Source organism: Panulirus ornatus, chromosome 10, assembly GCF_036320965.1.
Source record: "Panulirus ornatus isolate Po-2019 chromosome 10, ASM3632096v1, whole genome shotgun sequence".
NCBI classification, from domain to species: domain Eukaryota; kingdom Metazoa; phylum Arthropoda; class Malacostraca; order Decapoda; family Palinuridae; genus Panulirus; species Panulirus ornatus.
In genome coordinates, this window is record NC_092233.1 from 25,821,247 (window position 1) to 25,834,180 (window position 12,934).

A 12,934-nucleotide genomic window follows, 5' to 3' on the forward strand; every position below is an offset into this window, starting at 1 on the left:
ATGAGTCTTTTCCAACACTTTTGTATAATTAAAAGGGAATGGTATCACGTTTACAATGCTGTAAGTATTGGAGTCAGGGAATGGTATGTGGATAATGACTGCTTCAAGAACCACATCAACCATTAGTAAGGAGTAATATCAGGCCATGTGATGCAGAGATAGAGCTGGGGTGCAACCAAATTGTGTCATTGCTTGGTTAATAAAACGTGTGAGTTCCAAGAAGGGAAAAAATGATGGTGTAACAACTTGGTTTACCAGATTATTAACATCTTCCAATAAGCCAGTGAAATAATGTTCATAATAAGTGATTTGGATATGTAAACTATCAACATATGTGGAAATAGTCACTATAGCATATATGGTATTAACAGACTTTGACTGTAGTTCTACCCGTTGTGTCAGGTTATCAACAGTTGTCACTGTCATTCAAATACTTGGAATATTGTTTCAAGATCTTAGCTTCAGCCTTAATATACCTGTTGCTAAGAGATGTTGAAATTGTAAGGATTTAATCTGATTCCTGACTGAATTAAATTCTTCTTGAGTAACAGTACCAAACAAATATGATTGGAGGGACCCTACAAAATTAAGTAGACCTCTTTTGCTTCTCTGCTTTTTTGTGTTCATCCTGGCATTAGCATTTACTGGAGATTCAGCGTCTTGTATTATGTCATTCAGAATCACACAGGTACTATTCAGTTTCCAGGTCCACTGTTTTAACAAAGTTGGAGGAGGAGCAACACTAGAATTTCTGATCATTGCACTAGTGTAAAACTTCAGTAGGGTAGACCACAAGCGAGGTACGGTCTCCCTTAGTTTCACTAAATCATCGTAAGTGTAGGGTAGACCCTTCAGGCCCAACTTAACTGAGATTGTGTCCCCAACAAGGTGGACCTCACAGGGAGTCGTGAGAAGGGTGCCTGGTACTGCCATGGTCTCATAAATAGGAAGACACCATAAGGACATGAGAAGGAAGAACCTGCAAAAATGATAAACTATGCAACTTCTTAAAGCCGAAGCATCAATGAATATTGATGTGTCTGTGGCGGTGATGTGAGATTAGTTGGTTCTGGTGTGTTGGGACAGACTGAACAGTGGTAGAAGGTGGTTGGTAGACATTGTCTGGGGGGTGAGGAGTACTGTAAAATTTTCAAGTGGTCCTCATGTTCTTCACGAATGTCCCCTGTATTTAGATTTTGAACCCTAAACTTATGTCAATTTAAATGAGTGAAGACTCTATTGGGACCAGAAAATTTTGGGTCAAGTTTAGGAACCTCACTTCTAGAGTTAAATTCCTGCACCATTACCAAGAATCAGGAGCCACCTTTGATGGTTTTGCGGATTTATTAGCCTGATCCGTGAAAGTTGTAGTGGCTTCACCTAGATTTTCCTGGATCCTTTGATAAACCAAGTGAGTCGTGCGATATTTTTCTGCAACAATTGATTTCTGGACCACTGGACATGAAGTAGGGGACGCTATTATGTCATACGGCAACATTTTATCAAAACCATGTAAGGCGTGGAAGGGTGTCTCCAACTGACGTACGATATGCTGAGTTTAATGAACATTGGACATCAGACAGGTATTCATCTCATTCATCATGGTCAAAATTATTGTTAGTGCGAAGACACTGGAGGATTTTATGGTTCAACCTTTCTGCCAGCCCACTCGAGTTCTTCTAATAATGACTTATTAAATCCACCTCCATTACCTGTAGCTAAAATTTTCGGTGCATTATGTCTATGTTGCTTGAACGCCTTGCACATTGCCACCCTGCCACGCATAAATTAGCATTCCCCCCACATCAGCGAGGTAGCGCCAAAAAAAGACAAAAAAGGGCCACATTCATTCACACTCAGTCTCTAGCTGTCATGTGTAATGCACCAAAACCACAGATCCCTTTCCACATCCAGGCCCCACAGACCTTTCCATGGTTTACCCCAGATACTTCACATGCCCTGGTTCAATCCATTGACAGCACATCAACCCTGGTATACCACATTGTTTTGATTCACTCTAGTCCTTACATGCCTTTCACATTCCTGTATGTTCAGGCCCCAATCACTTAAAATATTTTTCATTCCATCCTTCCACCTCCAATTTGGTCTCCTGCCTCTCCTTTGTCCTTCCACCTCTGACACATATATCCTCTTTATCAATTTTTTCTCACTCATTCTCTCCATGTGTCCAAACCATTTCAACACATCCTTTTCTGCTCTCTCAGCCACACCCATTTTATTACCATACATCTCTCTTACCCTTTCATTACTTAATCAAACTACCTTACATCACATACTGTCCTCTAACATTTCATTTCCAACACATCCACCCTCCTCCGCACAACCCCATCTATGGCCCATGCCTCGCAATCAAATAATATTGTTGAAACCACTATTCCTTCAAGCATACCCATTTTTGCTCTCCGAGATAACATTCTCGCCCTCCACGCATTCTTCAACACTACCAGAACCTTTAACCCCTCCCCCACCCTGTGACTCGCTTACGTTTCCATGGTTCCATCCATTACTAAGGCCACTCTCATATATCTAAAACACTTCATTTTCTCCAGTTTTTCTCCATTCAAACTTACTTCCGAATTAACTTGTCCCTCAACCCTACTGAACTTAATAACCTTGCTCTTATTTACATTTACTCTCAACTTTCTTCTTTCACACACTTTACCAAACTCAATCAACCTCTGCAGTTTCACACCCAAATCAGCCACCAGCACTGTATCATCAGCGAACAACGACTCACTTCCCAAGCCCTCTCGTCCTTAACACACAGCATACTTGCTCCTCCCTCTAAAACTCTTGCATTCATCTCCCTAACCACCCCATCCATAAACAAATTAAACAACCACAGAGACATCACACACCCCTGGGACAAACTGACATTCATTTGAAACCAATCACTTTCCTCTCTTTCTTCTCGTACACATGCCTTACATCCTTGCTAAAAAAAAAATTCATCGCTTCTAGCAACTTACCTCCCACACCATATACTCATAAAACCTTCCACAAAGCATCTCTATCAACCCTATCATAGGCCTTCTCCAGATCCATAAATGCTACATACAAATCTATCTGTTTTTCTATGTTTTTCTCACACATTTTTCAAAGCAAACATCTGATCCACACATCCTCTACCACTTCTGAAACCACACTGCTCTTTTCCAGTCTGATGCTCTGCACATGCCTTTACCCTCTCAATCAATAGCATATAATTCCCAGGAATACTCAACAAACTTATGCCTCTGTAATTTGAGCACTCACCTTTACCCCCTTCTCCTTTGTACAATGGCACTATGTAAGCATTCTGCCAATTCTCAGGCACTATCATGATCCATGCATAGATCAAAATCAAACATCCTTATCAACCAATCAACAACACAGTCACCCCCCCCTTTTTAATAAATTCCACTGCGATAACATCCAAACCCGCCGCCATGCCGGCTTTCATCTTCCATAAAACTTTCACTACCTCTTCTCTGTTTACCAAACCATTCTCCCTAACCCTCTCACTTCGAATACCACCTTGACCAAATCACCCTATATCTGCCACTCTATCATCTTCCATAAAACTTTCACTACCTCTTCTCTGTTTACCAAACCATTCCCCCTAACCCTCTCACTTCGAATACCACCTTGACCAAATCACCCTATATCTGCCACTCTATCATCAAACACATTCAACAAACCCTCAACATACTCACTCCATCTCCCCACCTCATCACCACTTGTTCCCATTTGTTCTCTTGTTTTATGCACTTTATTTAACTCCTTCCAAAACATCATTTTACTCCCCCTAAAATTTAATGATACTCTCTCGCTCCAACTCTCATTTGCCCTCTTTTTCACTATTTGCACTATTCTCTTGACCTTCTGCCACTTTCTTACATACATCTCCCATTCATTGGCACTGCTTCCCTGCAAAAATCATCCAAATGCCTCTCTTCTCTTTCACTAACAATCCTACTTCATCCCACCACTCACTACCCTTTCTAATCTGCCCATCTCCCACTTTTCTCATGCCACATGCAATTTTGCGCAAGCCATCACTGCTTCCCTAAATACATCCCATTCCTCCCCCACTCCCCTTACGTCATTTGCTCTCACCTTTTGCCATTCTGCACTCAATCTCTCCTGGTACTTCACCAAACAAATCTCCTTTCCAAGCTCATTTACTCTCACCACTCTCTTCTCCCCAACATTCTCTCTTCTTTTCTGAAAACCTCTACAAATCTTCACCTTCACTTCCTGAAGATAGTGATGAGACATCCCTCCAGCTGCCCCTCTCAGCACCTTAACATCCAAGTGTCTCTTTTACATGCCTATCAATTAACATGTAATCCAATAACACTCTCTGGCCATCTCTCCTACTCACATACGTATACTTCTATACATCTCTCTTTTTAAACCAGGTACTCCCAATCACCAGTCCTTTTTCAGCACACATATCAGCAAGCTCTTCACCATTTCCATCTACAACACTGAACACTGAGAAAGGTACCTAATTCATCAACCAACTCCTATGGGTGGTTGAACTGCTGGGCCGAGTCTAGACCAACTGCCTCATCCTATGTGCTCAACCCTAGGCAGTCCATGAATGCATCACAGCCAGGAACACTAACACTGTACCACAGAGGTCCATATACTTTTGAGCAGGCATTTCACATCTACAATGGTTTTGTTCACTCGGTATGGGACACTGCTCATATATCTAAGATGGCTCATCCTTCACATCTCTATCAATTAAAGCGGTATCTTTAGTCTTCCATCACATCAATTCACCAGGTATCACTTCTCAACCTTCTCTTTCCATACAACCTCATGTTTCTGTTCTCTCTATTCTACAGGTATTACTTTGGCCACTGTTCTAATGAGCTACTGGCATGCATCACCAACCCTAAGGCTTGGACTCTTGAAACACTTGGTTGCTACTTCCCACAGATTCTGTGTGAAGACCCTGTCACTCAAGGATTGGTTATCATGATAACTCTTGCTTCCCTCAAACAGCTAAGCTGTGGAATTTTCTTCTCTCTTTTGTTTCCCCTCTTCATGTAACCTTTCTTGAAGTCTTCAAACAACCACAGATCCCTGATTAATTTCCTTTATTTTTCAATACTCTTGTCAAAATCTACCAAATACACCTTTGACTGAGCATTTTCCCAGCTGTCAATAAATGTCAACATACAGAGGACAGGCTAAGTGGCTCTTCACACCATCATCCAATCTTCCTAAAGGCACTTATTCCACATGGTCCCCAGCTGATCACATGAAAATTGGTCAATTCATACTAAAATTTTGAGCTGTTAAGAAAGGTTATACAAGATTAACCTAGTTTCTATTTACTCTTTACTGGTCCTTAACCTACAGTTACATTAATTAACCAAAATCATGTCTTAGATATTGATTACTTAGTCAGAACATTTGGATAATATGTGGAATCAAAGTATGAATAACAAATGAAATTACATATCATTTACATAACGTCAATGCGTGAATGCATCATGGTCAGGAAAGCTGTTACACAACAGAGGTCCAGGAACTTTAGTTCAGTATATGTTCCAGCACAAACTATCAGCTGGGGCCACGGTGTATGAAAATACTCGGGGATGAACTATTAGTTGGGGCCAAAATCTTTGGCATCCATGTAAACACAGGTATCATACTTGTAATAAATAATCAGAGCTAATGAAAATTTCTCCAATCCTATTATATCAGTCCTAGATTCAAGGAAAAATTACCATTCACATTCATGAAGAAGCACTGCACATATGCCATCAAATGTCAACAGAACTGGACCAATTCATTATTGGTATATGTTAAATACATATCTAGTTACTAGGTTGAGCTCAAGGAAGTTTTAATTGGTTGTTCAATTTTTATGAGTGTTATTAGACAGAATTTTGTTAATCCCAAATTTTCCCTGATGTATGTAGCCCACTATTATTGTAAATATTAATTTTTTCACTAAAATATAGTGCTCTAAATCATGCTCTGCAAATTTCATCTTATTCCCTCAACAATACCACCAGTATCGCAGAAAAAAATCTCTCAAAATCCAAGGATAATAGTGATGAGTACCTAAATTGGACTTCTGTCATTACTAAAACATGTCCTAGTGCTATGTACTTCATATAGTGTTCATATATTGACTCCACTCATTATCCACACATTCTAACTGTAAATGAACAATAACCAAGATGTGACGTTCATCAATCAATGCAATTATATGTTAAGCACCAGTAAAAAAAAACAGTTAACAGAACCTTTGAAAGTCGTACCTAACATCCCTTAACATCAGCTGGGACCACACAAAATGAGTGCTTGAGAGAAGACTGGGTGGTGACACGAAGAGCCACTTAATCTGTCATCTGTATGTTAACATTCATTGGTAGTTGAAAAGAATAATGAAATTTGAAGAAAATGAATCAGGGCTCTACAGGTGTTTGTAGACCAGACTCTTAAAGGAAGAAAAGTTATATGATGAGAGAAAGATAAAAGAAGGAAGAGAATTCCACAATTTAGCTGTTCCAGGGAAGGTGGTATCATAAGAGTTAATCCTTGAGAGAAGGTCTTTGCAATGAAACTGTGGAAAGCAACAACCAAAAGTGGTGAGAATTCACGTTTACAGCTCAAGAAAAAAAAATACGGGCCAAAATAATATCTGTTGAGTGAAGAGAACAGCAACATTGCAGCACAAGGAGAGGGAAGGTTTGACAAGTGAAAACAGGCAAATTAAAGAGAGGAAAGACATAAGATTCTACTTTAAGTAATAGGTTGTTGATGAGCCACCATAGATATGTGTGCAGCATTCCATACCTGAGTGAATAAAATCCCTGTAAATATGAAAAAAGCTCCTCACAAGAAGTATACTTATGGCACCTAACCAACATTCCCAACTTTGTTGAAGCACAACCTGTGATCTTAATTGTGAGAGGTTTCCTCGGTAGAATGGAGGATATGGATAATAAGCTCATCTTGTTTTGTTATTACATGGTTGAATTGTTGTGCTTTGAAACTGAATAGTGGAAAACAAATGACTCTTAGATGGAGATATGGTAAGAGCTCGTGTTTTACCACTAATATTTCATCTTCCCCAATCTGAGATGTTATACAGGTTCAGACTGAGAAAAGAAATATGATCAGTACAAAAAGAAAATTAGTTAAAGGAAGGAAGGAAAGGTAAAGTTGAAAACTTTAACTAGAAATCAACACAAAATATAAATGTGTAAGAAGTAAAAGAGAAATCATTTACTACATAAATGCAGAGTAGGTAAGAAGACAACCTGAGGGACACCACTACTGAGTGGATGGGAAAGGGAATTCACTCCAATGATGATCACTCCAATGGAACAGCCAGAGAGAAAATTATGCATTAGAGAACAGAGAACAGACAGACCAAAGGAAGGAAGTGTAGAATCTTATTATGCCACATCCTGTCGACGGCTTTGGAGATGCTAAAGGCTATGACAAAAGTTTCACAAAAAAAAACCATGAGACGAGGAACTGGGGAAAGCCACATAAAAAAGGTATTGTTAGTCTTCAGGACATCCAACAAATTTTAGGTTTGATTCGTTGGGACTGGTTTGGTTGATATTGTTTTTGATGCATTTTGAACAATTCTGACATTCCCCTCTAACTCAAATAATTACTTTTTGTGATTTTCCTCACCCAAAACCCCAGTTCCCGAGTGGATGTCTGGAATAGTAATTCTACCATAAAGAAAATCACAGATATGCCAACTGTGCCATACATCATTTCCACCCGGAACTTGGTGAGTACTTAGAATACCTTGTGTGAGGAGAATACACATGGAAGATGGGGGCAGATTAGGTGAAAAATCATGCAAAGTTGAATTAGAGGAAAATAAGATACCAATATGAATGGCTTTATCAGTTGGAGAGTTTGCATCAGACTGATCAAGCTGGGAGAGAGAAGGACGTTTTGGGTTAAGGACCAAAAAGCTTTTTCAGTAGATGTCAAGTCAGCGCACTTTCTTTTTATGGTGTACTTGACTTTGCAAAGAATATCTTTACAGTGAATCTGGGCAAAAATGAAAGCAGAGTGGGTTTCTGAGGAAGGGAAGAATTTCAAGGCTTGGTACGCATGGTTCCTACTGAAAGAGATATCAGAGCACGAGTGATCAAACCATGATTGGTGACAAAAGGATATGGAGTAAGGTGGGATGTAGGACTCCATCCCAGTAAAGATACCCTCTACCATACATTCAGCACAACACGAAGCATCTCAACCAGGAAAGTAGGACCCATATCAGGGAAAGTTAATTCAGAAACTTTGCAGGGATAATAGTAGAGCTCTCCCAATGCCAAAGTTTCGTGCTTCGTTGGGGGACAGAGGACGGGCATACCCTATTAGGTACTTTATTCTTACTAATATCATTCAATCGAAAGAGAATATGAATATAAAGATAATATAAAACTGTAATCAAAACGAGGTACACACAGCACCTAAAACATCAAGTACTCTTTGATTACGATACATAGCTAAATCAAGTAACTACCAAATTTCTATCCATAATTTGTCATTCACCTCTCTCACCTTTCTGGATGCCTTTCTTTTACGTGATGTTCCTTCAACCTTTTTTTTACTCTGTTTGCGACCGACCTTACTGACTTTATTTCTCTTCATTTTGCGAGGGAGTCTTTTGTGAACCGTGTTTGCAGGATTGTTGAGGTCGCTTACACAACCGGTATGGAGGTTAGAAAAATTTGTAAACGTATCAGAATAATCCTATGTAGCTCCTTTCAGCACTTACATGGCATTCTTATTAAAGAATAAGCTGTCATTTTGTAAACATGTATCAGAGTAATCATATGTAGTTCCTTTCAGCACTTACATGGCATTCTTATTAAAGAATAAGCTATCATTTTGTTAACATACATCGGAATAATCATATGTAGCTCCTTTCAGCACTTACATGGCATTCTTATTAAAGAATAAGCTATCTTAAGTGGAATATATCAAAACTGAAAATACGAAGTAAAACTACGAAAGCTGAAGTAACAATTGTATTTCTATAGGTGAATAACTATTTCAGTTTCGACTTAGATATGCGCTACCGATTTCATTCTGTGTATATATATATATTGCACTCTGTACGCCAACTTCAGCAGCACACACACTTTCCCTCGTTGCTCTCTACTCCACGTGAGACGTTACCTCGGAAAGCAAGCGTAACCTGGAAGTTCCGTCAGATACACAATTTTACGTTGCAAATGCTGGTAACTCCATCGCCAACGGCAGACTGATCCAGTGGTGTGCGTAGCCACTGTTGAGGTTCTAAGGGCATTAAGGAAGAATTTCAGCATTAGTTCTCATTTACTTAAGTAGAAAAATGACAAAACGCAATAAAAATGTTAATTTTAGCAAGGGACAGTTGTTACAAAATATATTATCAATTTCTTTTTTACTCTTTGTTTTGCTGCGCGGAGCACATTAAGGCTGAATTGTCCATTTAGCTTTTGACTACTTTTCAGTCCAATAGCATACACACAAACAGTCGCGGTATTTGGATCTGGCTATAAGAGGACATATGGGATTACATACATTAATGAAGTGGACACAGTTACAAATTATTCATTAATGTAGGTCCCTCGGCCAGCCTTGAACTTGGAATGAATCGTTTCGGTAATCAGTGTAATTCAATCACTCCTCACCACACCCAAACCACTTGGAGACACAAACCCCAATATAAGCCGAAGTTAACGGAAATATAACAGAACAACATTGTGTATGCCATCTACATTACCTCATTTCTATTCAAATGAGTTGATAGAAACTTTTTTCACATAAAACAAAAAAATCACAGCCAATCAGAGGAAAAATATATTTTTCCGCCGTGCTGTTATCTGATCGGTCTCGCAAACAGCAACATAATACGTGTCTTAGTGTCACAGTTTGCAGAATAGTCTACGAATACCCAATAGGTCTTAATTTTGCAGTGAATGATAACTGACTATATCTTTGGAAATTTAATTCAAGATATCATCAATCAACAAGATAAAAAAAAAATCATCACCTGCGTCTGTAAGTAGGTGAAGCAATCATTATGGGTGCATATTCAAATGTCCTGTTCAATGTCTATCTAATAACTGCACTTTAATAAACTTTACCATAAGACAACCTTAAATATATAAAGGAAAATATATCAGACGAATTTGCTTTTCCAATGGTTTCATGTGTGTATGATTTGCATAATTTAGAAAAAAGGATCTACATCAACCACATACAAATATCAATTTTATTCATAGAATTATGACCACCTGACCAGGATCATACCACTCCAGCACCCACCACTGGAGGACTGATCAACGCCCTGTGGTTGCATCTAGAAATTTTCTGCGTCAATCATCAGTTGAAATTTTCATGTCAGATGTTCAGCGAAGTCGACATTTAACCATCTTGTATCTACTCAAGTGTGAGTGTTCATATGTCCTAACATAACTATTTCTGTTCCCATTTCACGCCCCGAAGACAATCATTGAAAAATGAAAATTGCCATTTAGATTATGCCCACTATTTAATCACGAATGAATATATTACTGGTGATTTTATATACTATGGCTATCAAGTAGCAGTTCCTACTCTATCAAACTCTCGCATGCAACTTTCTGAATAGTGTATCGCAACATACTTGGTAGATATTGTCATATCTGAAACTGAATCAGCAGATATTTAATGAGGAAATTACCTCAATAAAAGCTGACATTTGCAATATCATTGTTTGCTCTATTTTGTGCGTTACTGAGAAAGTAGCTTTCCAATGGTTTATGTGAAAGTTTATACTTTGAATATTTCAAAAATATAATCAATCAATACATATGTAAGACTCATTCAAAAGAACTTATACCTGTCGGATACAGATCTTGTTAATATATATATATATATATATATATATATATATATATATATATATATATATATATATATATATATATTGTATCCCTGGGGATAGGGGAGAAAGAATACTTCCCACGTATTCCCTGCGTGTCGTAGAAGGCGACTAAAAGGGGAGGGAGCGGGTGGCTGGAAATCCGCCCCTCTCGTTTTTTTTTTTTTTTTCTTTTTTTTTTAATTTTCCAAAAGAAGGAACAGAGAAGGGGGCCAGGTGAGGATTTTCACTCTAAGGCCCAGTCCTCTGTTCTTAACGCTACCTCGCAAACGCGGGAAATGGCGAATAGTATGAAAAAAAAAAAAAAAAAAATATATATATATATATATATATATATATATATATATATATATATATATATATATATATATATATTTTTTTTTTTTTTCTTGCTTTGTCGCTGTCTCCCGCGTTTGCGAGGTAGCGCAAGGAAACAGACGAAAGAAATGGCCCAACCCACCCCCATACACATGTATATACATACGTCCACACGCGCAAATATACACACCTACACAGCTTTCCATGGTTTACCCCAGACGCTTCACATGCCCTGATTCAATCCACTGACAGCACGTCAACCCCGGTATACCACATCGATCCAATTCACTCTATTCCTTGCCCTCCTTTCACCCTCCTGCGTGTTCAGGCCCCGATCACTCAAAATCTTTTTCACTCCATCTTTCCACCTCCAATTTGGTCTCCCACTTCTCCTCGCTCCCTCCACCTCCGACACATATATCCTCTTGGTCAATCTTTCCTCACTCATTCTCTCCATGTGCCCAAACCTTTTCAAAACACCCTCTTCTGCTCTCTCAACCACGCTTTTTTTATTTCCACACATCTCTCTTACCCTTACGTTACTTACTCGATCAAACCACCTCACACTACACATTGTCCTCAAAAATCTCATTTCCAGCACATCCATCCTCCTCCGCACACCTCTATCCATAGCCCACGCCTCGCAACCATACAACATTGTTGGAACCACTCTTCCTTCAAACATACCCATTTTTGCTTTCCGAGAAAATGTTCTCGACTTCCACACATTCTTCAAGGCTCCCCACCCTATGATCCACTTCCGCTTCCATGGTTACATCCGCTGCCAGATCCACTCCCAGATATCTAAAACACTTTACTTCCTCCAGTTTTTCTCCATTCAAACTTACCTCCCCAATTGACTTCACCCTCAACCCTACTGTACCTAATTACCTTGCTCTTATTCACATTTACTCTTAACTTTCTTCTTTCACACACTTTACCAAACTCAGTCACCAGCTTCTGCAGTTTCTCAAATGAATCAGCCACCAGCGCTGTATCATCAGCGAACAACAACTGACTCACTTCCCAAGCTCTCTCATCCCCAACAGACTGCATACTTGCCCCTATTTCCAAAACTCATGCATTCACCTCCCTAACAACCCCATCCATAAACAAAAAATGCAATTGAGTGGGAAATGTATAAAAGAAAGAGACAGGAGGTCAAGAGAAAGGTGCAAGAGGTGAAAAAAAGGGCAAATGAGAGTTGGGGTGAGGGAGTATCATTAAATTTTAGGGAGAATAAAAAAGTGTTCTGGAAGGAGGTAAATAAAGTGCGTAAGACAAGGGAGCAAATGGGAACTTCAGTGAAGGGCGCAAATGGGGAGGTGATAACAAGTAGTGGTGATGTGAGAAGGAGATGGAGTGAGTATTTTGAAGGTTTGTTGAATGTGTTTGATGATAGAGTGGCAGATATAGGGTGTTTTGGTCGAGGTGGTGTGCAAAGTGAGAGGGTTAGGGAAAATGATTTGTAAACAGAGACGAGGTAGTAAAAGCTTTGCGGAAGATGAAAGCCGGCAAGGCAGCAGGTTTGGATGGTATTGCAGTGGAATTTATTAAAAAAGGGGGTGACTGTATTATTGACTGGTTGGTAAGGTTATTTAATGTATGTATGACTCATGGTGAGGTGCCTGAGGATTGGTGGAATGCGTGCATAGTGCCATTGTACAAAGGCAAAGGGGATAAGAGTGAGTGCTC

At 39.2% G+C, this 12,934-nt stretch overlaps 1 protein-coding gene across 2 annotated transcripts in view; it reads right to left on the reverse strand.

The window, feature by feature from the left end:
- Nucleotides 1–9,326, reverse strand: part of LOC139750829 (uncharacterized) — a 210,227-nt gene extending 200,901 nt beyond the window's left edge. Inside the window, exon 1 of one of the 2 annotated variants that reach the window (XM_071665603.1) lies at nucleotides 9,190–9,326. Coding sequence is in view for 1 of the 2 variants with exons in the window: in XM_071665602.1 (XP_071521703.1) it covers nucleotides 8,569–8,658 (90 nt within the window). In the remaining variant the exon portion in view is untranslated. Of the gene's footprint in view, nucleotides 1–8,568; nucleotides 8,807–9,189 lie in introns of those variants that run through there. The other variant, XM_071665602.1, reaches the window with a different exon arrangement.
- Nucleotides 9,327–12,934: the final 3,608 nt, after the last annotated feature.